General features: G+C 39.6%; 1 protein-coding gene across 3 annotated transcripts in view; it reads left to right on the top strand.

Annotated features, from left to right (window-relative positions):
• Positions 1 to 22,977, top strand: part of REV3L (REV3 like, DNA directed polymerase zeta catalytic subunit) — a 186,587-nt gene extending 163,610 nt beyond the window's left edge. Inside the window, exons 27-32 of one of the 3 annotated variants that reach the window (XM_033234306.1) lie at positions 5,086 to 5,200; positions 7,032 to 7,169; positions 9,281 to 9,471; positions 10,397 to 10,643; positions 12,936 to 13,145; positions 21,855 to 22,977. In XM_033234306.1, coding sequence (XP_033090197.1) covers positions 5,086 to 5,200; positions 7,032 to 7,169; positions 9,281 to 9,471; positions 10,397 to 10,643; positions 12,936 to 13,145; positions 21,855 to 21,995 — 1,042 coding nt within the window. In that variant the 3' untranslated portion in view covers positions 21,996 to 22,977. Of the gene's footprint in view, positions 1 to 5,085; positions 5,201 to 7,031; positions 7,170 to 9,280; positions 9,472 to 10,396; positions 10,644 to 12,935; positions 13,146 to 21,854 lie in introns of those variants that run through there. The other 2 variants (XM_033234307.1, XM_033234308.1) reach the window with 2 other exon arrangements.
• The last annotated feature ends 1,454 nt before the right edge of the window (positions 22,978 to 24,431 follow it).

The raw sequence follows: 24,431 nt of genomic DNA, 5'->3' as shown, positions 1-24,431 counted from the left end.
ATGGCATAGCCATTAATAAGTCATTTTGCCTCTCTGAGGCTTAGTTGCCTCTTCATCAAAATGAAGGAAATCTGATAGATGAAGGCAAATGACCTTCCAATTATGATGACATTCCAATTATACTTTTAGTTATTCTTAAATGTACAATAAATTATTGTTGACTGTAATCGCTCTGTTGTGCTATCAAATACTAGGTCTTATTCTAACTATATTTTTGTAGCCATTAACCATCCGCACTTCCCCACACATACACAGTACCTTTCCCAGCCCCTGGCAACCTAGTAGAAAAAGGCCGGGGCGGTGGCTCACACCTGTAATCCCTGCACTTTGGGAGGCCGAGACAAGTGGATCACCGGAGAAGTGATTGCTCTCTTCATTTTTTTCAGACGGAGTCTCGCTCTGCCCCCAGGCTGGAGTGCAGTGGCACAATCTCGGCTCACTGCAAGCTCCACCTCCGGGGTTCACGCCGTTCTCCTACCTCAGCCTCCCGAGTAGCTGGGACTACAGGTGGCTGCCACCATCCCTGGCTAATTTTTTTATATATTTAGTAGAGATGGGGTTTCACCGTGTTAGCCAGGATGGTCTCAATCTCCTGACTTTGTGATCTGCCCGCCTCAGCCTCCCAAAGTGCTGGGATTACAGGAGTAGAAACTCATTTTAAAACAGTGTTTCTTATTGTAGGCTAGTCACTTCCATTCTGTCACATGACAAAAAATTTCTGTTCATTCTGTGCAGCCTTCTTGAAGCTTAGCTCCAAATCAGACTGGCCAAAACAGCTTAGATGGATTCAAACAAACTCACATTACTGGGTAAAGTCTCAAATATAGACCCTATAGTAATAACTTTTTTTTTTTTTTAAGTCTCTGTTGCCCAAGCTGGAGCACAGTGGCACAATCTCGGCTCACTGCAACCTCCACCTCCCGGGTTCAAGTAATTCTCTTGCCTCATCCTCCCGAATAACTGGGACTACAGGCATGCGCCACCATACCCAGCTAAGTTTTGTATTTTTAGTAGAGATGGGGTTTCACCGTGTTAGCCAGACTGGTCTTGAACTCTTGATCTGGTCTGATCTTGAACTGGTCGTGATCCACCCACCTCAGCCTCCCAAAGTGCTGGGATTACAGGCATGAGCCACCGCACCTGGCCAATAATAACTTTTAAGATGTGAAGTATATATACCTTTATCATTTTTATGGAATTGTAATTTTTAACATGTATAATATGTAATAAAATATAAGAATGTATAGGCCCAAGTTACCAGCTACCATGCCAGTCAAGATATAGAACACTTTTTATCACCATAAAAAGTTTTCTCATTCTCCCTTTACAGTGTATCCCTTACCCTCACTCCATGCCCTAGAAAACCACTTACCTGATTTTTAATACCATAGCTTAGTTTTGCCTATTATAAAACTGTATAGAAATATGTGTATGTCCATTGATTTTAAATGTTACATATGGCCGGGCACAGTGGCTCATGCCTGTAATCCCAGCACTTTGGGCAGATAACCTGAGGTCGGGAGTTCAAGACCAGCCTGACCAACAAGGAGAAACCCTGTCTCTACTAAAAATACAAAGTTAGCCGGGTGTGGTGGCGCATGCCTGTGATCCCAGCTACTCAGGGAGCTGAGGCAGGAGAATAGCTTGAACTTGGGAGGCGGAGGTTGCAGTGAGCTGAGATCACACTATTGCACTCCAGCCTGGGCAACAAGAGAAAAAAAAAAAATGTTGCACTCATCATTGCATCTGAACATTTTAAGAATAATAATCTTACATAAAAACAGTTTGGCAGTTGCACGTGAAGTTCAACATACCCTTAGCATATGACCCGGCGATTCCACTCCTTTATGCTTATCTTAGAAAAAAGAAAACCTGGCCGGGCGTGGTGGCTCACACCTGTAATCCCAGCACTTTGGGAGGCCAAGACAGGTGGATCGTGAGGTCAGGAGATCGAGACCATCCCGGCTAACACGGTGAAACCCTGTCTCTACTAAAATTACAAAAAATTAGCCTGGCGTGGTGGTGGGCCCCTGTAGTCCCAGCTACTCGGGAGGCTGAGGCAGGAGAATGGCATGAACCTGGGAGGTGGAGCTTTCAGTGAGCCGAGATCGCGCCACTGCACTCCAGTCTGGATGACAGAGTGAGACTCCGTCTCGAAAAAAAAAAGGAAAAGGAAAACCTATTTCCACATGAAAACTTGTATACAGTTCTTCATTGGAGCTTTGTTCGTAATAGTCCAAAACTGCAAAATATCTAAATGTCTATCAGTGAGTGATTGGATAAGCAAATTGTGGTATATCCATACAGTGGAATACTACTCAACAATGGAAACAAACCAGTTGCTGTTATTCTGACACCATGGATGAATCTCAAAATATGCCGAGTGAAAGAAGACAGATGTAAAAGAGTACATGCTATATACTTTCATTTATATAAAATTTTTGTTTATTTACTTACAAACAGGGTCTCACTATTGCCCAGGCCCATCTCAAACTCCTGGCCTCAAGCAGTCCTTCCACTTCAGCCTCCGGAGTTGCTGGGATTACAGGCAAAAGCTACTACACCCAGCCCATTTATATAAAATTCTTGGAAAAAACCTATAGTAACAGAAAGCAAGTCTTATGTATTGAACCTGGGGCCAGGAATAGACTGAAAAATTATTGCGAAGGAGTACAGGGAGGTCGAGGCTGCAGTAACCAATGATTATGCCACTGCACTTCAGCCTCAGTAATAGAGTGAGACCCTACCTCTTAAAAAAAAAATTAAAATCAGGTAGTATTGGTATAAATGAGCATCAGATGGCCTATAAAGAAACTACAAAAACCTTCAGATGGTTCAAAGTATAGCCTAGATTGAAGGTCTAATTAAGGCATTTTTATTCTACCTTAGTGAATATTAAAATTAATTCAGATTGAGACAATATTTATTTTAAAGGCTTAGTAGAGTTGAATAAACTACTTTTTTCCTTTCTTTTAATTTTTCATATAGGCTCTCAGGCAAGTACTGTCTCCGATATTAGCAGGAACTTTTTCCAAAGAAACCATCCAAAATGGGACTTAAAAATCCAGTATAAAAACACTTCAGAAATATGAGATTGGTTTATATGGCTAGAAACAGGAATCTTAAAGTCATGTTTCAAGATATCATCCATTTCCACTATTTAATGTCTTTTCACTAGAACTATAAGTGAAAATGAACTTTATAGTCTATTTTACTTAAATATTAATCATTACTTCTGTTGGTGGTCAGATTGTAGTATATACTGAAATAGAAAAAATATGCATTTTGTCAGTTATTTTTGAGTATATTTAGTATTGGTATTTTGAGTATATTTTGTATTGGTATTTTTTATTCATATAATTCAATATTATTCATTACCAAATAATATCCATTATAGCAAATGAAAAGATTTACAGATATACACAACGTGTTTGTAATGTCTTTTTTCTGTACGACATGATTACAGATGTTGATTTTCTTCCTTGTGTCTTTTTATGTTTTTTAACTGTTTTTCAGTTAACATACATTACAGAATATATGTCTTTTTTGTTTTTTTGTTTTGTTTTGTTTTTTGAGACAGAGTCTCACTCTGTCTCACCACCACGTCGGCTAATTTTTGTATTTTTTTAGTAGAGATGGGGTTTCGCCATGTTGGCCAGGCTAGTCTCAAAATCCTGACCTCAGGTGATCCACCCGCCTCAGCCTCCCAAAGTGCTGGGATTACAGGTGTGAGCCACAGCGCCCAGCCAATGTCTGTCTTTTTTTTTCTTTTTTTCTTTTTTTTTTTTTTTGAGACTGAGTCTTGCTCTCACCCAGGCTGGAGTGCAGTGGTGCAATCTCAGTTCACTGCAAGCTCCGCCTCCCAGGTTCATGCCATTCTCCTGCCTCAGCCTCTGGAGTAGCTGGAACTACAGGTGCCCGCCCCCATGCCTAGCTAATTTTTTTTTTTTTTTTTTTTTTTTTGTAGAGACGGGATTTCACTGTGTTAGCCAGGATGGTCTCCATTTCCTGACCTCGTGATCTGCCCGCCTTGGCCTCCCAAAGTGCTGGGATAACAGGCATGAGCCACCGCGCCCGGCCCAATGTCTGTCTTTTTTAAGTTGAGTGGTTCTGGCCTTAAGGAAACTTCTCCCATATCACAAGTACATCTTCTATTTTCTTACAATCACACAGTCTCTTATTTTGTGATGTACTTAGCTGTGTACCACAGTAGTCCCCAACCTTTTTTTTTTTTTTGAGATGGAGTCCCAGGCTGCAGTGCAGTAGTGTAATCTCAGTTCACTGCAACCTCTGCCTCCCAGACTCAAGCGATTCTCCTGCCTCAGCCTCCCAAATTGCTGGGATTATAGGCATATGCCACCATGCCTGGCTAATTTTTATATTTTAGTAGAGATGGGGTTTCACTATGTTGGTCAGGTTGGTCTCAAACGCCTGACCTCAGATGATCCACTGCCTTGGCCTCCCAAAGTGCTGGGATTACAGGCGTGAGCTACTGTGCCTGGACCACAGTGGTCCCCAACCTGTTTAGCACCAGGGATTGGTTTCATGGAAGACAATTTTTCCGCAGACTGGGTGGTTTGGGGATGAAACTATTCCACCTCAGATCATCAGGCATTAGATTCTCATAAGGTGCACACAACCTAGATCCTTCACTTGTGTGCAGTTCACAATAGGGTTCATGCTCCTATGAGAATCTGATGCTGCCACTGATCTGTCTCATCTGCCACTGATCACAGACTGACTGGTATCAGTCTGCCGCCTCAGGGTTAGTGACCCCTTGTGTACCACACAAAGCCTTAAATGTCCAGGGATGATCCAGGACTTTCTTGACTACTGGGATATCTGAGCTGCTCTGTGTGTAGCTAAGTTAGAAATATTGGATGTCTTAAAAGATTTGTAACAAGATATGAGTACACATGGAAAGTAATAAAACAGGAAAGCTTACGTAGGAAGCATCTTAAGAAAGAGTAAATAGGAGAAAGGGAGTTTTCTTTGGCATTAGACAGAGTCATAGCCAGGAGAGTTACTCTTGATAGAATTTTTGTTGTAATGACTTCCTCATTACCTTATTTTTAATCCCCTTAGTATGTTTGTGCTACTGAAAGGAGCCACTAAGGAGCAGTCTTTTAAGATTGGTCAGGAAATTGCTGAAGCTGTAACTGCTACCAATCCTAAACCAGTGAAATTGAAGTTTGAAAAGGTAAGAGGAATGTAATATTAGTAACCACATATAAAACTCACATGTCTTCTAGAGACCTCTGATTTGTTCAGTACATTTTCAGGATCACTGACAGTATATAGGTCTATTAAAGTGTTAAATTTGGGCCAGATGTAGTGGCTCATGTCTGTAATCCTGCTGTGGCCTTGGGAGGCCAAAGCAGGAGGGTTGCTTGAGACCAGGAGTTTGATACCAGCCTGGACAACATAGCCAGACCCCATCTCTACAAAAATTAAAAAGTTAACCAGGCATAGTGGCACACTCCTGTAGTCCCAGCTATTCCAGAGGGAGGCTGAAGTGGGAGGATCACTGGAGCCCAGGTGTTCAAGGTTACAGTGAACTGTGATTGACCAGTGCACTCCAGCCTGGGGAACAAAGTAAGACCCTGTCTTAAAAAAAAAAAAAAAAAAATTACATTTTAAGTATTTTCTCTTTTGTATAATTTTCCCAAAATTTGTTTAGTAATATATATATATGTAAGGAAATGAAAACTTTGTTCCAGTAACTATTATTGTGTAACAGATCACCCCAAACTTAATGGTGTAAAACAGCAAACATTTCATTCTGCTCACAGATTTTATGGCTCAGGAATTCAGACGGTACAACTGGAATGGCTTTTCCGTGCTGCACAATGTCTAGTTCCTCAGCTGAGAAGACTGTTAGGGGTTAGGGGTAACCCAACCAACAGCAAAAGGCTGAAACCATCTGAAGCTTGCTTACCAATCATGTCTGGTGATTGATGCTGGCTGCTAGTTGGGACATCAACCAGAACACCTACCAGTGGCCTGTCACCGGGGCTGCTTGTTTTCCCTCACAACATGAGGGTTGGGTTCTAGGTGTGAACATCCCAAAGAGAAACAGACAAAAGCTGCTTTGTTTTTTATGACCCAGGCTCAAAGTCACAGTGTCACACACCTCTCTGGATTTAAAGGGAGTGAACATAGACCCCACTATTAATAGGAAGAGTGACAAAGTCACAATGGAACAAGACCACATAGGATGGAAGACATATTCTTTCTTTGCAAAACAAAGTTTACCACAAGGACTTTCAATTCTTTTTCACTTACCTTCAGATATCAAATATGTATTTCTTTCTTTCTGTATAAAAGATACTTAGCCCAGGAACTGTGTGGAATACAAAGAAATGGAAGACACAGTCCTGCCCTCTAAGAGCCAGTAATCTAAAAGGAAAGGTTAATTTATAAAAGCATTCTCTTTTGTTACAAACATAACAGAAAGCAAGATGAGAACAGTCTGCTTAAACACTGTGAGAGCACAAAGGAAAGGAGGAATTGTGTCCTCCTGGGCTGGAAAGAGAGACTCCATATAGGAAGTAACGATGAAATGTGTCTTGAAAAATGGTTATGTCTTGAAAAATGGTTAGAATTTCAGTAGGCAGACATGGGGCTGCAATCATTCTGAAGAGAAGAAAATGGCATGTATGGAATTGGAAAAGCACAGTATGGAAATACAGGGTAGCAGGAGATCTGGAAAAATAAAGTTGAGACCAGACTATAGACTGTCTTGAATGCCAAGCTAAAGTGTTTATACTTTATTTAGCAAATAAACAAAACTGGTAGTGCAAAAGAACAAAATTGGTAGTGCAGGAAAAGGAGTGAGCAAGTGGTAACAACTTAAAGACAATTCATTTTGCTCCCACGTCTTATATCATGAATTTGTTGGGCCCTAAGTCATATTTAGAATTTTTTAAATAATGGATATTTGACTAAAGAAAGCACAGAGACATAAAAATAAAATATTCTTGGTGGGGGAAAAATGGTTATTAAGAGGCATTTTATTAATTTTACCACAGGTATATTTGCCCTGTGTTTTACAAACAAAAAAGAGGTATGTGGGTTACATGTATGAAACACTGGATCAGAAGGACCCAGTATTTGATGCAAAAGGAATAGAAACAGTCAGAAGAGATTCCTGCCCTGCTGTTTCTAAGGTAAGGTTTATCTATCTTGTCATCATCTGTGAGAAAGAAGTGGCTAAAGTATCTGGTGAAAATGTAACTATCCTGAAACATACATCTAGGTGAAGGAACTATAGCCTGTATAATTATATATAAGTATAGAAGAAACTACATTAATTTTGAGAATTTTATTTGTGATATTTTGTTTTGGTTTTGTTTGTTTGAGACACGGTCTCACTTTGTCACCCAGGCTGGAGTACAGTAGTCCAATCCTGGCTCCCTGCAGCCTTGACCTCCTGGGTTCAAGCAATCTTTCTGCCTCAACCTCCTGAGTAGATAGAATTTTATTTCTAATAAAAACAATTTATTTAATTTTAGTACTTAAGTTTCTGACTTCCCCCCATACCTTATGTTTTATCAAAATTACTAAAAAGCAATACATGAGAGTTTCCTGCCTATTGCCTGGAGATCATATATGTCATACTGTAACAACTCCCAAAAGCAGAGCAGGATAAACAAGAGAAACAGACCCGGTGTGGTGGCCCACACCTGTAATCCCAGCACTTTGGGAGGCCAAGGCAGGCAGATCACTTGAGGTCAGGAGTTCGAGATCAGCCTGGCAAACATAGTGAAACCCCATCTGTACTAAAAATACAAAAATTACACAGGTGTGGTGGCGCATGCCTATAATCCCAGCTACTTGAGAGGCCGAGGCGTGAGAATTACTTGAACCTGGGAGGCAGAGGCTGCAGAGAGCCAAGATCACAACACTGCACTCCAGCCTGGGCAACAGAGTGAGACTCGGTCAAAATAAAAAAAAAGAGAAACAGAGAGATTGCATAAGTAACATAAGCCATTCCAGATTAACTGAACTTTCACTTATTTGGATTATCAAATGCAAATTAGGAAGATTTCCAAACAATTAGCTATAAATTACTCAAATTTCTCAACCATAATAACCATGGTATTTTGACTTTTTCTTTACTTGGGCCTAGACTCCTGTAGCAAAACAAAAATAAATGGTATAAATGGGAATAGCACTCTATATACTGTTTTGTGAGAGCATTAAAAGCATAATGGATTGAATATTATCAATGTATTATGTCATATATATAATATGTGAATTTGGGATTTTTTTCAGCACTATTTCTGGAAGAGATATTATCCAGTACCTTCTTTCTCTGTAGGCAGAATTGTACCCAAGCTAAATTAACAAGATTATTGTATAAATATCCAATGGTTCCAGTATTCAGAATAAGACACAGAGCTTTCACCTAGAACTAACTTAAATTTAATCTACTTGGCCGGGCACGGTGGCTCACGCCTATAATCCCAGCACTTTGGGAGGCCGAGGCGGGCGGATCACGAGGTCAGGAGATGGAGACCATCCTGGCTAACACTGTGAAACCCCATCTCTACTAAAACAAAAAAGTAGCCGGGTGTGGTGGCGTGCACCTGTAGTCCCAGCTACTCGGGAGGCTGAGGCAGGAGAATTGCTTGAACCCGAGAGGCAGAGGTTGCAGTGAGCCAAGATCATGCCATTGCACTTCAACCTGAGCGACAAAGCAAGACTCCATCTCAGGGGGAAAAAAAAAAAAAAATTACTTACATAAATCCACTGCATGTTGGTTATTTCCTAGTAGAAATTTCCAACACAGAAAATTCTGTCACAGTTATTTATCAACACCATAAAAAGTCAAAAAGGCTGATTTGGATTTGACTGCCTGGTAATCTTTAAACTTCTCTGTACTGCCTGTGACTGAATCAGGACCCTTTCTATACTGGTAAATAAAAAACCAATATGTGAGCTCGTGTCTGGTTTCTTGTACCTAGAGTGCTTTGACTATTAAAAAAAAAATTGCATGTTTTATGTTGCTTATCACATAGCAAATATTCATCTGCATGTCATTCTACGTGATTTTCCTCAAACTACATGATATTCTGTTTTTAGAAATAGCAAGCTCTATAAAGTCTCAAATAACTTTCAATTTTTAATAATTTTTATTATCCTATCATTGTAAGTAAGAGATTATTTAGGGAGGTTAGCAAGTTACCCAGTAGTTACATAATTGAAAGTATAATAACAATGGTGAAACATACTAGGAGATATTTTATCTTTACTTGCATATCTGTTTTGTTTTAAGATACTTGAGCGTTCTCTAAAGCTGCTATTTGAAACAAGAGATATAAGTCTAATTAAACAGTATGTTCAGCGACAATGTATGAAGCTTCTGGAAGGAAAGGCCAACATACAAGACTTTATCTTTGCCAAGGAATACAGAGGAAGTTTTTCTTATAAACCAGGAGCTTGTGTGCCAGCCCTTGAACTTACAAGGTAATGATACCCTCAGTACCTTGCCAGGATAGTCCTGGGATTCTGCACAGGTCTAGAGTACAATTGTTTCTTTACCTGCGCACATGAAGCCTCACTGAAGGTTAGTGAATACTCCCTCATACTTTGTAAGGTGTGAAGAGGAAATCCTCTTTTGGGCTTTCCTTCAGAAACTTATGCAAAGAAATTGTGACACAGTGCTTGATTCATTTGTTTTTCGTAAATCAAAATGATTAGGTAGTCCTTAATATTGTTCTGCGGAAGCATTTAGATGGTATCATATTGGAATCAGATTAACTGGATAAATTTTCTCTTATCTTTCATGGTAGATATGATAGCTAGTTCTTATTCTTAGTGGATAAAATACATCTTTTTCCCGCCCCCAGAGGCAGGGTCTCACTCCGTCACCTAGGCTGGAAGGAAGTGGTGCAATCACAGCTCACTGCAGCCTTGACCTCCCAGGCTCAAGCGATCCTCCCATGTTGGCCTCCTAAGTAGCTGGGATAACAGGTGTGCACCATTATGGTGGCTGATTTTTTTGTGGAGATGGGGATCTCACTGTGTTGCCCAAGCTGGTCTCAAACTCCTGGGCTCAGGTGATCCTTGGCCTCCCAAAATGCTAGGATTACAGGCATGAGCCACCACTCCCACCTAAAGTACATCTTAAGCTAGTTGATATCTGCCAACTCATTATTTTCCAGTTAACAATGATTTATGGAGTAATTTTTAAACTCCTGTAGCATATCTATATTGGTGTCAACTAAGCAAAATGTATATTATCCTCAAATAGTAATTATGTTTTGAAAGTGTCTTTTGTAGCTTTTTCATTGTTTTATTGTTGTTTAATTCTGACTTAATTTGCGAGAAAGATGGCTTCCGTGACAGTATTTGAGTGTGGTGTTTTATTTTTTTTTTTGAATTTGTATAGGAAAATGCTGGCTTATGACCGGCGCTCTGAGCCTCAAGTTGGTGAGCGAGTGCCATACGTCATCATTTATGGGACCCCCGGAGTACCACTTATCCAGCTTGTAAGGCGCCCAGTGGAAGTCCTGCAGGACCCAACTCTGAGACTGAATGCCACTTACTATATTACCAAGCAAATCCTTCCACCCTTAGCAAGAATCTTCTCACTTATTGGTATTGATGTCTTCAGCTGGTATCATGAATTACCAAGGGTAAGCTTACCAAATAGTACGTGTACTCTAACTATGGAGAGATTTCACTCCAAATTTTCAGTAGAACTAAAGATTTTTTGTGCTATTGATATGGGAGTGCTGGGAAGGGAAGAGTGTGGTCCCGTTAAATGATACGAATAGGGAGAAGGGAAGTGCTGGGTAGAGAAAGGTGGGTCCCTGGCCAGGGCTCCACCCCCACGGACCTAGGTGAGGATAGGCGCTCCTGCTTGCATGCCCAAAATGTTGTATTTTCCAAGACCACCTTGGCCCGCCACGCCCCAATCCTGGGCCAATAAAAACCCAAGACCCTAGTGGGCAGACACACAAGCGGCTGGACGTCGTGAGGAACACTTCGGTGAAAGACCCAAGTGGCTGGTTGTCAAGAGGAGCATGCCAGCAGAACAGCACACTGAGAGGCACTGGCATGCTGGCAGGCCATTGACCGGCAGAACGAGGTGGAGTTTGGCCAGGGCAGTCGGAGAAGAGACGGGGTCACCTAGCAGCCCAACCCCAGGGGAAAACCATCTCCCTTCTGATTCCACCATCACATGAGAGCTACTTCCACTCAATAAAACATTGCACTCATTCTCCAAGCCCACGGGTGATCAGATTCTTCTGGTACACCAAGGCAAGAACCCGGGATACAGAAAGCCCTCCATCTTTGAGACAAGCTAGAGGGTCTGATTGAGCTGGTTAACACAAGCCGCCTATAGACGGCAAACTAAAAGAGTATCCTGTAACACACACCCACTGGGGCTTCAGCTGTAAACATTCACCCCTAGACACTGCCGTGGGGCCAGAGCCCCCCACAACCTGCCCATCTGTATGCTTCCCTAGAGGTTTGAGCAGTGGGGCACTAAAAAAGCAAGCCATTCCCCCTGTCGCACACCCTGCGAGGGGAACGAGGGAACCTTTCCTGTTTCACTATGAGAGCAAAGCAGATCCTCTATCCTAAACTGGCAAAGATGCCACGCTCTTCTGGTTTCCTAAAAGAGAAACTTTTAAGTACTCTACAAACACATTCCTAGCTTCTGTCAAGTTGTCCAAATTATAGAAATATTAAAATAAATCCCACAGTTTCAATGGTGAACAGCCACAAAATAACGTAGAATAAACCAGTTAATGGAAAATAAATGGACAGCAAAAATTCCTTCGAAATGAATGTCTAAGAAAGGTGTAGGATTTAGTATCTAGACACACTAGACACAGTCCTGAAGAAACCAGAATTACTGCAATGGTAAAATAGCATTATAGTTGTTCTCCAACTTATGATGGTTCAACTTAAGATTTTCCTACTTTATGATAGTGCAAAAATAATATGCATTCAGTAGAAACCATAGTTCAAGTACCCATACAACCATTCTGTTTTTCATTTTCAGTACAGTATCCAATAAATTCCATGAGATATTCAACACTTTATTATAAAATAGGCTTTGTGTTAGATGATCTTGCCACCTGTATGTTACTGTAAGTGTTCTAAGCACATATCCTGGCTCTAACACAGGAAATTCATATTCTTTATTACTAATGTTCATTTCATCACCAGCAAGAATGTTAACCCAATGACATTTGTAAGAGGCTAACCTAATAACTTTCTTACAAAGTGATTTATTGCGGCACTATTCACAATAGCAAAGACTTGGAACCAACCCAAATGTCCATCAATGATAGACTAGATTAAGAAAATGTGGCACATATACACCATGGAATACTATGCAGCTGTAAAAAAGAATGAGTTCATGTCCTTTGCAGGGACATGGTTGAAGCTGGAAACCATCATGCAGCAAACTATCACAAGGACAGAAAACTAAACACCACCTATTCTCACTGATAGGTGGGAATTGAACAATGAGAACACTTGGACACAGGGCGGGGAACATCACACACCAGGGCCTGTTGAGGGGTGGGAGACTAGGGGAGGGATAGCATTAGGAGAAATACCTAATGTAAATGATGAGTTGATGGGTGCAGCAAACCAACATGGCACATGTATACCTATGTAACCTGCATGTTATGCACATGTACCCTAGAACTTAAATTATAGTAATTAAAAAAAATGTATCTGATAATAAGATGTAAGTTCCATGAAAGCAAGGACTTCATTCATTTCTGTAGCTCCAGTGTCTGGAACAGTGTCTGGCACATAGTAGCTACTCAACATTTGTCCAATGAGTAAGTGAATGAATGAATGAATGAATGAAATAATGCCTGAGTAAACCTGTAATTAGCATGAAAATAACAGCTCTGCTGTGAAACTGACTCAGACTTACTTCTGAATGGATGTTTTTATAGATCCATAAAGCTACCAACTCCTCGCGAAGTGAACCTGAAGGGCGGAAAGGCACTATTTCACAATATTTTACCACCTTACACTGTCCTGTGTGTGATGACCTAACTCAGCATGGCATCTGTAGTAAATGTCGGAGCCAACCTCAGCATGTTGCAGTCATCCTCAACCAAGAAATCCGGGAGTTGGAACGTAAACAGGAGCAACTTGTAAAGGTACAGTTTTGTTCCATAGGCCTGGAATCACAAGCAGTCTGATCTTACAGGAAGATATAGTCAACTCTTGAATTACAGTATGAGATATGAAACTGGTATGAAAAGTGAAATGAAGAGTCTAAATGATAAACTTCGTAAAAATCTCAAAAATATAATTAAACTATTAATAATGGTTTAATTTGTTTTATAACTTTTTTTTCAGTGGAATCGTGTATTGTGTTTCTTAATAGCTACAACAAGAATGGCCATCCTTCCAATTTCTTTTATAATACAGGTTGAGCATCACTAACTGAAAAAAATCAAAATTCAAAATGCTCCAAAATCTGAAAGTTTTTGAGCACGAACGTGACTCCCAAAGGGAATGCTCATCAGAGCATTTCAGAGTTCAGATTTTCAGATTAATGATATTCAACCAGTAAGTATAATGAATGCACTTATTCCAAAACCTGAAAAAATTTGAAATCTGAAACACTTCTGGTCTTAAGCATTTCAAATAAGGGATACTCAATCTACAGTATTAAAAAGAAGGAAAACTCTCAGTTGCTCTGTTAGTGCTTACCATTCTTTAAAGGAAAATACCTAGTTGTCTTAGAGAATTGCTTGCTAGTAAACTTGGAAGGTTTACAATTCTGTGAGTCCAGGCAGATGATTAATGGCATGATGGAGTCATACTGTGTGCCAGAGACTGTTCTAGGCACCCTTACAGGTGAGTAAACTGACAACAAAGAGTTTAAGTGATTTGCATGTTATAGTGCTGATAAGTGGCTGAGGTGGGATATAGACGTAAAATGCAAGGATGATTTTTAAAGTATGGGAATTCTAGCAGAAATAAACAACAAACATCTCGAAGTAAGTTGAATTAAATCTAAAGAAAAATTGGCCACCTCACACCCCCCAATAAAATCATTACTCATTATTATGGTTGGTAAGTCATCTCCATTCTATCCCTACCTGTTATCCCTCTGTCACCATTTCTTGCTCTTCTCTGTGTCACACTCTGTCTACCTCCACCCATACCATACTGAACTTCTCTTAGGTCTGTGAATGCTCCTCGCTGTCTCCTCCTGGCCTTTAAACACCCTGCTCCTTCTGCCAGGAACACTTCACCCACCCCACCCCACCCTGCATCATCTGAGGAATCAGCTGAAACCCCTACACTGGGTGAAGCCTTCCCTGCAGCAGACTCCTGCCATAATCTCCTCTGCTTTACTGTGATTGGGGGTTCGTCTGTCTTCCTCACTAAATAGCAAATGAACCAGTGAGGACAGAGGCCCTGTTCTTTCACTGTCAAGTCAGTTATGCCTAGCATATAGCCAAGTCCATGGGGCTGGTCTGTAAATATTTACTGAATGAATGAACAAGTTCCTACTTAATGCATGATTAAAGAAGGAATATATCACTGGAGCTATTACCAACCCAACTTTCAGCCATTTTGTACCAGTTTTGTGGTTCTAGTCAGTACAACCACTGAAGTCACTGGGTGCTCCCAGCTTCTACTTATTTTATAGACTTCAGTCTTGATGGCAGCAGCCAACTCTCATAGAAAATTCCCTTGTTAGATCCTAGTATGAGGCCTAGGTAAGAGCAGGACCTCCAGAGCTCTGCTAAGGTCAGGCTGTTAAATGGTCCTTTTTTTCCTAGACTTTCTTATGTTGTTTCTGCACTCAGTGACAAACACATCACTACTTGGTGCCATCAATTTACCCAGAGCCCATCCTTCTTCAACATTAGGTGTTCATTCTTTTTTCTTTGTATTTATTTATTTTTATTTTATTTTTTAAGGCAGAGTCTCACTTTGTCACCCAGACTGAAGTGCAATGGCATGATCACAGCTCACTGCAGCCTCAACCTCCTGGGCTCACATGATCCTCCCAGTTCAGCCTCCCAAGTAGCTGGGACTACAGGCATATCCCACCATGTTTGACTAATTTTTTAATTTTTTTTTAGACATGGGGTCTCACTATGTTGCCCAGGCTGGTCTCAAACTCTTGGACTCAAGCAGTCCTCCTGCTTCAGCCGCCCAAGGGCTGGGATTACAGGCATGAACCACCATGCCCGGCCATCTTATTTCTTATAAAAATACAGTTTAAAAGAAAGTGATGCCACAGCCATAAAAAAAAAAGAACAAAATCAGCCAGGCGTGGTGGTAGCTCATGCCTGTAAATCCCAGCACTTTGGGAGGCCAAGGCAGGCGGATCACTTGAGGTCAGGAGTTTGAGACCAGCCTGACAAATATGGAGAAACCCCATCTTTACTAAAAAGGCAAAATTATCCAGGCATGGTGGCACATGTCTGTAATCCCAGCTACTCAGGAGGCTGAGGCAGGAGAATCACTTGAACCCGGGAGACAGAGGTTGCAGTGAGCTGAGATCGCAGCATTGCATTCCAGCCTGGGCAACAAGAACAAAACTGTTTCAAAAAAAAAAAAAAAAAGTCATGTCCTTTGCAGCAACATGGATGCAGCTGGGGCCATTATCCTAAGCAAATTAACTCAGAAACAGAAAACCAAATACCGCATGTTCTCACATATAAGTTCTCACATATAATAAACATTGGGTACTCATGGACATAAAAATGGGAACGATAAACACTAGGGATTCCAAAAGGGGGGTGGGGAGAGGAAAAGTTGAAAAGCCACTTGTCGGGTACTACATTTACCACATGGGCAACAGGATCATTAGAAGCTCAAGCCTCAGCATCATACGGTATACCCATGTAACAAACCTATATGTGTACCCTAGGATCGAAAAATAAAATTTTAAAAAGCGATGCTATTTATAAATAATGATGGTTGTCATCTTTCAAGAGCTATTTTAATTTGAGGTGTTTTTCAAGAATGTTCAAATGAATGTCTCCCATACACTAATTTGTAGAAATTTTTAATGATGCAGAAATTACTAGAGATGTAATGAGAATTAGAAACACATCCAAACAGGAGATTTTACATCATTCTCAATCCAAGACCAATCAAGTGGTCAGAAATGTGAAATTATGGAAATTCTAAACATTGTAGGTCAGACCTTGTGATTATATATCAAACTCTGTAACCCAGAACCAAAAAATATACTTCTTAAGTATTTCTAGAATGTTTTTAAAAAGGCCGTATCTGGCCAGGCGCGATGGCTCTTGCCTGTAATCCCCACACTTTAGGAGGCCAAGGCAGGTAGATCACCTGAGGTCAGGAGTTTGAGGCATTTGACCAACATGGAGAAACCCCAGCTCTACTAAAAAATACAAAAATTAGCCAGGCATGGTGGCACGAGCCTTATACTCCCAACTACTCAGGAGGCTGAGGCAGGAAAATCACTTGAACCTGGGAGGTGGAGGCTGCAGCCAGCCAAGATCACACCACCGAACTCCAGCCTGGGTGACAGAGCAAGACTCCATCTCAAAAAAAAAAAAAAAAAAAAAAAGTCATAGTTTAAAGAAACCCTCGGCAGGGCATCGTGGCTCATGCCTAAAATCCCAGCACTTTGGGAGGCCGAGGCAGGAGGATCACTTGAGGTCAGGAGTTTGAGACTAGCATGGCCAACATGGCAAAACCCCATCTCTACTGAAAATACAAAAATTAACAGGGCATGGTGGCAGGCACCTATAATCCCAGCTACTTGGGAGGCTGAGGTAGGAGAATCACTTGAGCCAGGGAGGCAGAGGTTGCAGTGATCTGAGATCACGCCACTGCACTACAGCCTGGGCAACAGAGTGAGACTCCATCTCAAAAAAAAAAAAAAAAAAAAAGGAAAGAAAAGCCTCAATACACTTCAAAAAGTAGAAATATTACAAATGAATGTAATACAATACAATGCTGTAAAAATGGTAATTACAAACTAACAAAACAAAGTGATCTTTCCACTTGCACATTCTGTTAAACAAAATGAAAACACTGCAAATCAGATTCTAGATGGCAGATCGCAGAGAAAAATTCATCACCTAAGCACTTAATCATAAACATGAAAGAATGAAAGCAAATGAAGTAAGCATCTGAAAAATATTTTTTGAGACAAAGTCTCACTCTGTTGCCCAGACTGGGGTGCAGTGGTGCGATCTTGGCTCACTGCAACCTCTGCCTCCCAGGTTCAAGAGATTCTCCTGCCTCAGCCTCCTGAGTAGCTGGGATGACAGGTGTGCACCACCACGCCCAGCTAATTTTTGTATTTTTAGTGGAGACGATTTCACAGTGTTGGCCAGGCTGATCTCAAACTCCTGACCTCAGGTGATCCACTTGCTTCCGCCTCCCAAAGTGCTAGGATTACAGGCATGAGCCACTGTGCCCAGCCTTGACTGAATTTTGTTTATTCTTTTTACTATCCTTTGGCTTTCTTATTTAAAGATTAAAGCAGGTATTTTTTTAAGTGCCTGCCTCCCTATGAGCTACAAAGTAGATGTCCGGGTTGAGGCATTTAAGGTTTTAAATGTAAGCCTGAATCAAGCTATAATGCTCAGGGTTTAAACCACCAGTAAAGGATCTTGAAACTAAACACGGAGTTAAATTTAGTGCGTCAAGTAATTCCATCCTGGCTTATTTATCAGACAAGCACAGAAAGAGCTTAAATATTTATCAGTTTGTCCTGGCACCTGAATGTAACTGCAATTCATAGAGCTGTAATACAGAAATTCTATATTTGGGAATAGATTTCAGTCTCTTGGCAGAGATGTAATTAGCAAAGGCTTCATCACAGAGCAGCAGACTCAGTCTTCATGGAGCATGCTGAAGCACATGTTTCTAAGCAGTCTGCCTGTGACAGTGTCATCATACTGGATACAGTAACCAGTCTCCTTAGAAAACATGTGCCCTTCGGTTGACTGGAAGATAACTGGGGCAAAGAACAAAAATTCATTGGCCTGTGAGCCATCTCTGAAACTGAAACCCTTTGATAAAAATAGATCAAAGAATTCACTAGAGCGTATTTGATTTCGCTTAAAAGGCAATCCAGAGTAGTTGCTGCCATTTGGTATTGCTTTTTAAAATCACTTGTCTACACTATTCAGGGGAAAAGTCGGCCTGCATTTTCTTAACCTTTGGAGTCCTCACTGGCATTCTTTTTTTTTTTTTTTTTTTATACTTTTAGTTCTAGGGTACAGGTGCATAACGTGCAGGTTTGTTACATATGTATACTTGTGCCATGTTGGTGTGCTGCACCCATCAACTCGTCAGCACCCATCAACTCATCATTTACATGAGGTATAACTCCCAATGCAATCCCTCCCCCCTCCCCACTCCCCATGATAGGCCCTGGTGTGTGATGTTCCCCTTCCCGAGTCCAAGTGATCTCATTGTTCCGTTCCCACCTATGAGTGAGAACATGCGGTGTTTGGTTTTCTATTCTTGTGATAGTTTGCTAAGAATGATGGTTTCCAGCTGCATCCATGTCCCTACAAAGGACGCAAACTCATCCTTTTTTATGGCTGCATAGTATTCCATGGTGTATATGTGCCATGTTTTCTTAATCCAGTCTGTCACTGATAGACATTTGGATTGATTCCAAGTCTTTGCTATTGTGAATAATGCCGCAGTGAACATACATGTGCATGTGTCTTTATAGCAGCATGATTTATAATCCTTTGGGTATATACCCAGTAGTGGGATGGCTGGGTCATATGGTACATCTAGTTCTAGATCCTTGAGGAATCGCCATACTGTTTTCCATAATGGTTGAACTAGTTTACAATCCCACCAACAGTGTAAAAGTGTTCCTATTTCTCCACATCCTCTCCAACACCTGTTGTTTCCTGACTTTGTAATGATTGCCATTCTAACTGGTGTGAGATGGTATCTCATTGTGGTTTTGATTTGCATTTCTCTGATGGACAGTGATGACGAGCATTTTTTCATGTGTCTGTTGGCTGTATGAATGTCTTCTTTTGAGAAATGTCTGTTCATATCCTTTGCCCACTTTTTGTTAAGGTTGTTTGTTTTTTTCTTGTAAATTTGTTTGAGTTCTTTGTAGGTTCTGGATATTAGCCCTTTGTCAGATGAGTAGATTGCAAAAATTTTCTCCCATTCTGTAGGTTGCCTGTTCACTCTGATGGTAGTTTCTTTTGCTGTGCAGAAGCTCTTTAGTTTAATTAGATCCCATTTGTCAATTCTGGCTTTTGTTGCCATTGCTTTTGGTGTTTTAGACATGAAGTCCTTGCCCATGCCTATGTCCTGAATGGTACTACCTAGGTTTTCTTCTAGGGTTTTTATGGTATTAGGTCTAACATTTAAGTCTCTAAAGCGGATATCACCACCGACCCCACAGAAATACAAACTACCATCAGAGAATACTATAAACACCTCTACACAAATCAACTAGAAAATCTAGAAGAAATGGATAATTTCCTGGACACTTACACTCTCCCAAGACTAAACCAGGAAGAAGTTGAATCCCTGAATAGACCAATAGCAGGCTCTGAAATTGAGGCAATAATTAATAGCCTACCCACCAAAAAAAGTCCAGGACCAGATGGATTCACAGCTGAATTCTACCAGGGCTACAAGGAGGAGCTGGTACCATTCCTTCTGAAACTATTCCAATCAATAGAAAAAGAGGGAATCCTCCCTAACTCATTTTATGAGGCCAACATCATCCTGATACCAAAGCCTGGCAGAGACACACACACACACACAAAATTGAGAATTTTAGACCAATATCCCTGATTAACAGGGATGCAAAAATTCTCAATAAAATACTGGCAAACCGAATCCAGCAGCACATCAAAAAGCTTACCCACCATGATCAAGTGGGCTTCATCCCTGGGATGCAAGGCTGGTTCAACATACACAAATCAATAAACGTAATCCAGCATATAAACAGAACCAAAGACAAAAACCACATGATTATCTCAATAGATGCAGAAAAGGCCTTTGACAAAATTCAACAGCCCTTCATGCTAAAAACTCTCAATAAATTCGGTATTGATGGAATGTATCTCAAAATAATAAGAGCTATTTATGACAAACCCACAGCCAATATCATACTGAATGGGCAAAAACTGGAAGCATTCCCTTTGAAAACGGGCACAAGACAGGGATGCCCTCTCTCACCACTCCTATTCAACATAGTGTTGGAAGTTCTGGCTAGGGCAATCAGGCAAGAGAAAGAAAGGGTATTCAGTTAGGAAAAGAAGAAGTCAAATTGTTTCTGTTTGCAGATGACATGATTGTATATTTAGAAAACCCCATTGTCTCAGCCCAAAATCTCCTTAAGCTGATAAGCAACTTCAGCAAAGTCTCAGGATACAAAATTAATGTGCAAAAATCACAAGCATTCTTATACACCAGTAACAGACAAGCAGAGACCCAAATCAGGAATGAACTTCCATTCACAATTGCTTCAAAGAGAATAAAATACCTAGGAATCCAGCTTACAAGGGATGTAAAGGACCTCTTCAAGGAGAACTACAAACCACTGCTCAGTGAAATAAAAGAAGACAGAAACAAATGGAAGAACATACCATGCTCATGGATAGGAAGAATAAATATCATGAAAATGGCCATACTGCCCAAGGTGATTTATAGATTCAATGCCATCCCCATCAAGCTACCAATGACTTTCTTCACAGAATTGGAAAAAACTGCTTTAAAGTTCATATGGAACCAAAAAAGAGCCAGCATTGCCAAGACAATCCTAAGTCAAAAGGACAAAACTGTAGGCATCACGCTACCTGACTTCAAACTATACTACAAGGCTACAGTAACCAAAACAGCATGGTACTGGCACCAAAACAGAGATATAGACCAGTGGAACAGAACAGAGTGCTCAGAAATAATACCACACATCTACAGCCATCTGATCTTTGACAAACCTGAGAAAAACAAGAAATGGGGAAAGGATTCCCTATTTAATAAATGGTGCTAGGAAAATTGGCTAGCCATAAGTAGAAAGCTGAAACTGGATCCTTTCCTTACTCCTTATACAAAAATTAATTCAAGATGGATTAGAGACTTAAATCTTTTTAATTTTTTTATGTTCTTCATGTTTTATAATTTTTTTAACTGTATATGCAACTTGAGACTTTTAAGTATTTTTAAAAATCTGATCATTGTATAAAACATTATAATGCTTCTCTTTTTAAAAATTGCCTTATGATTTATTACTTTCCTTAAGATCAGATCTTATTATACATTCAGATCATCTGGGAAGCCTTAAGAAGTACAGATTCTTAGCCTTTCATGCCCAGAGAATCTGACTCATTATGGGTCTGGGATGGGGCATTTGTTTATTTTTAAGCTCATTGTTAGCCAGGGTTAAGAACCACTGGTCTGCACCATTACTTTCAAATTCACATTTGATTTTTTTTTTTATACTGACTTTTCTCTTCTGGAATAAGAAAAAGAATAACTTTTTTTATGATTGGCATATGATAACATAGTCTTAAGTAATTTGAAAAAATTGTGTTTATAGTTCATTTAAGAGACATTCTTTGGTAATTGGGTAGTTTATGTGGATTTTAATAGGATTCCATTATAAATGAAAGTTAATCTTAGGAATTAAATGAATCCTTAGGGAAATTTGTACTCTTATGTTTTCAAAATAGTATCCTTTAGAAATGTCTCAACATAGGGTAGTCTAGGCTTCTAAGAGATTAAACTTAATGAAAGTTTCTATAATGTATGTCTGCCAGTAATCTGTGGTAGTCTAGAAAGTAGGGATTATAGAAATTTGTTGTTTGCATGTGCACATAAAAACTTTCCTATTATTTTTTGTATTTCTCTTATGCTTTCAGATATGCAAGAACTGTACAGGTTGCTTTGATCGACACATCCCGTGTGTTTCTCTGAACTGCCCAGTACTTTTCAAAGTCTCCCGAGTAAACAGAGAATTGTCCAAGGCACCATATCTCCGGCAATTATTAGACCAGTTTTAAATTGTCAGTATCAGAGAACTACAGGTGCTATTTGTTTCAGCGTTTACCACTAAACTGTTGTGCATGGTGCTTTTTAACTTTCATCGAGTCAAGGATATTCACTGTCTGTTATCTGAAGACTATGAAGACTTCTATGCTAACCGAATTAAAATGTACTTGTTGATCTCTGAATAGCGCACTTCTTACAATGTACAAATTCCTCGTTCTGTCACCTTTTAAACATTGTTTTATAATGCAGGTGTTGGATTTGCTCCAGTACGTGTACCACCTTGTAAATCCATTTGAGTAGATCATGTTTACTTCCCAGTGGAAGGAGCACTGAAAACCTCTTAAAGAAAAACCATTCGTGTGTTTTCCTTGAACTGTCTGTATCAAGACGTGTTACTTCGAGATATCCATTCACTTTATAATTTTGACTGAAAAATATTTTGTAAATACACTTTTTTACTTTTCAAACAACTGAGTAAAATAATGTGCAATGACTTTTATACAAATGATTTTCAAGTTGTTTGGTATATTTCCTCTAGGTTTTGCTTGACTCAAAGTAGATCGTTATTTTGATCAAACTGTGCAAACAGTAGTACCATGTGTAGCATTTTGAAACATTATTTTTTAAAAAATGCTGTCTTGCTTTAGCTATTAATGGGGCATTGTGAGGAACTGTGCAAAGACATTTTTGTTACAAACCTGTGGGCCTGTTGCAATACTTTAAAAATAAAAAATTTTATTCCATTTGCTTGTTTTGTATAGACATTTCTATTGCTTCTAAATATGCTTAAAATATTTTCTTTCCTTACGTATTGTACAGTTAATCTTATTTGCCATCATCTTGAACACAAAATGTGTATTTAGAATATTTGTATAACTGTGTAAAATAAAAAAGGAATTATGTGGTCAGTGCATTGTTTTTTAAACTGGAAATCATTTTGTTTTAAAAGTTAATCATGGAAACCCTATTAAAATTGAATAAAATATAAAATATAGCAGTGTGACTTCATGTTTTTTATAAGAAGTCTACATTGGTTACATCCTACCCTAGCCTTTTCTGAGTTTTAATGAAGTAAATTTAACACATTTTTATATCCTGTTTGATACTGCAATTTCCTTACCAAAACTTCAGGGTTAAAACAAAAAAAAAGGCAGCAAAAATAGGAAAATTTAGCACTCATCCTCTTAGAGAGTTCTAAAAGTGTACTTGTCAGTAGATCTTCAGTGTTCATTTTCATTTTGATATAATTAATCTTGGGGTCAGGACTTTCCAGAGGGAAAGCAAAAACTACATTACTTCTTAAAAACTTAAATGCCAATTTTTATATGCCTATTTTTTTCAATAGAAAAAAGTTCTTATTTTGACAGAAATACCTAGTTACTTAACAGAAATAGGTCTCCATTGCCAGAATATGTACTCGCAAATGTTGGGAGGATTCATTTTCTGAAAATTACATGGTAAATATTGGAACCAAAGAGATACATAGCCTGTGTCTGAACATAATTTCTCTCAAGTCTTGCTAAGACATAACAAATTCCCGCTTCTGGGGATTTTTTTTGTTTGGGAGGCTGGGGCTAGCCCTCAGCTTTGGAGTTTTCTTTCCCTTATGTGGGTAGATTGATGAAGTTCTATTACTTACAGGTTCTGTGCTGTCAGGACTTCCACATACATCATAGTGACTTGACACAATATTTTCAACAGAATAACCATTTTTAACCTGATTACAATTGGATACAGCCATATTAACAAATGGTCATTCAACATGAATGCCTAAAACTAGCTCACACTCAGCCTGTCTCTGGTTCTGTTTTCTACAGGGAAATTCCTCCTTTGTAACTGTCCTCAGAGTCTGTAGCTTAACTGCCTTTTAGTGAGGTCCATTTGCTATTTGACTAACTCATCTGGGAGGGTGGTGAAATTTGGACCTATTTTACCAAGAAGTTTTCTTGTAAGGATCTTCCTATGTTCCATAATTTTCCCTCCATTTTAGATGTCTATTAATAAAATTTTGTCTCTCAGATCACAGGAAAAAAAAAATATTGCTGAAGAAACAGTTTCATTCTTTAGGATGTTTTCATTTATCTGAAAAGGAGCCAGAAGCTCAGAGACATCAAATAACTTCATTAAACATTTCCTTGATGTTTAATGAATTAAGCAAAACATTAATATTTGTTAAAGTTGTTTAACATTGTTTTCTCTCATTTTTCTCACTTTCTACTCAAGCTTTTCCCTAGATGAATCATGTAATATTCAATTCTATATGGACACAAAAGAGTGTCTTTGAAGAAGGCCAATAAATTTGGAAAAAACATAAAAATGTGAAGAGAGCAGTTAAAGATATGAAGAATTCTTAGAATAGGTGGCCTTGTGAGGTCATCTTGCCAATGGAGCAGGCCATCCAGAGAGCTTGTGGACTCCGTTCAGCCCCACTGACTGTCACAGGTTAT

Source organism: Trachypithecus francoisi, unplaced genomic scaffold, assembly GCF_009764315.1.
Source record: "Trachypithecus francoisi isolate TF-2019V2 unplaced genomic scaffold, Tfra_2.0 Lachesis_group15, whole genome shotgun sequence".
NCBI lineage: Eukaryota > Metazoa > Chordata > Mammalia > Primates > Cercopithecidae > Trachypithecus > Trachypithecus francoisi.
The sequence above is the reverse complement of the archived record's forward strand: the minus strand, read 5'-3'. Positions and strand labels throughout refer to the sequence as shown.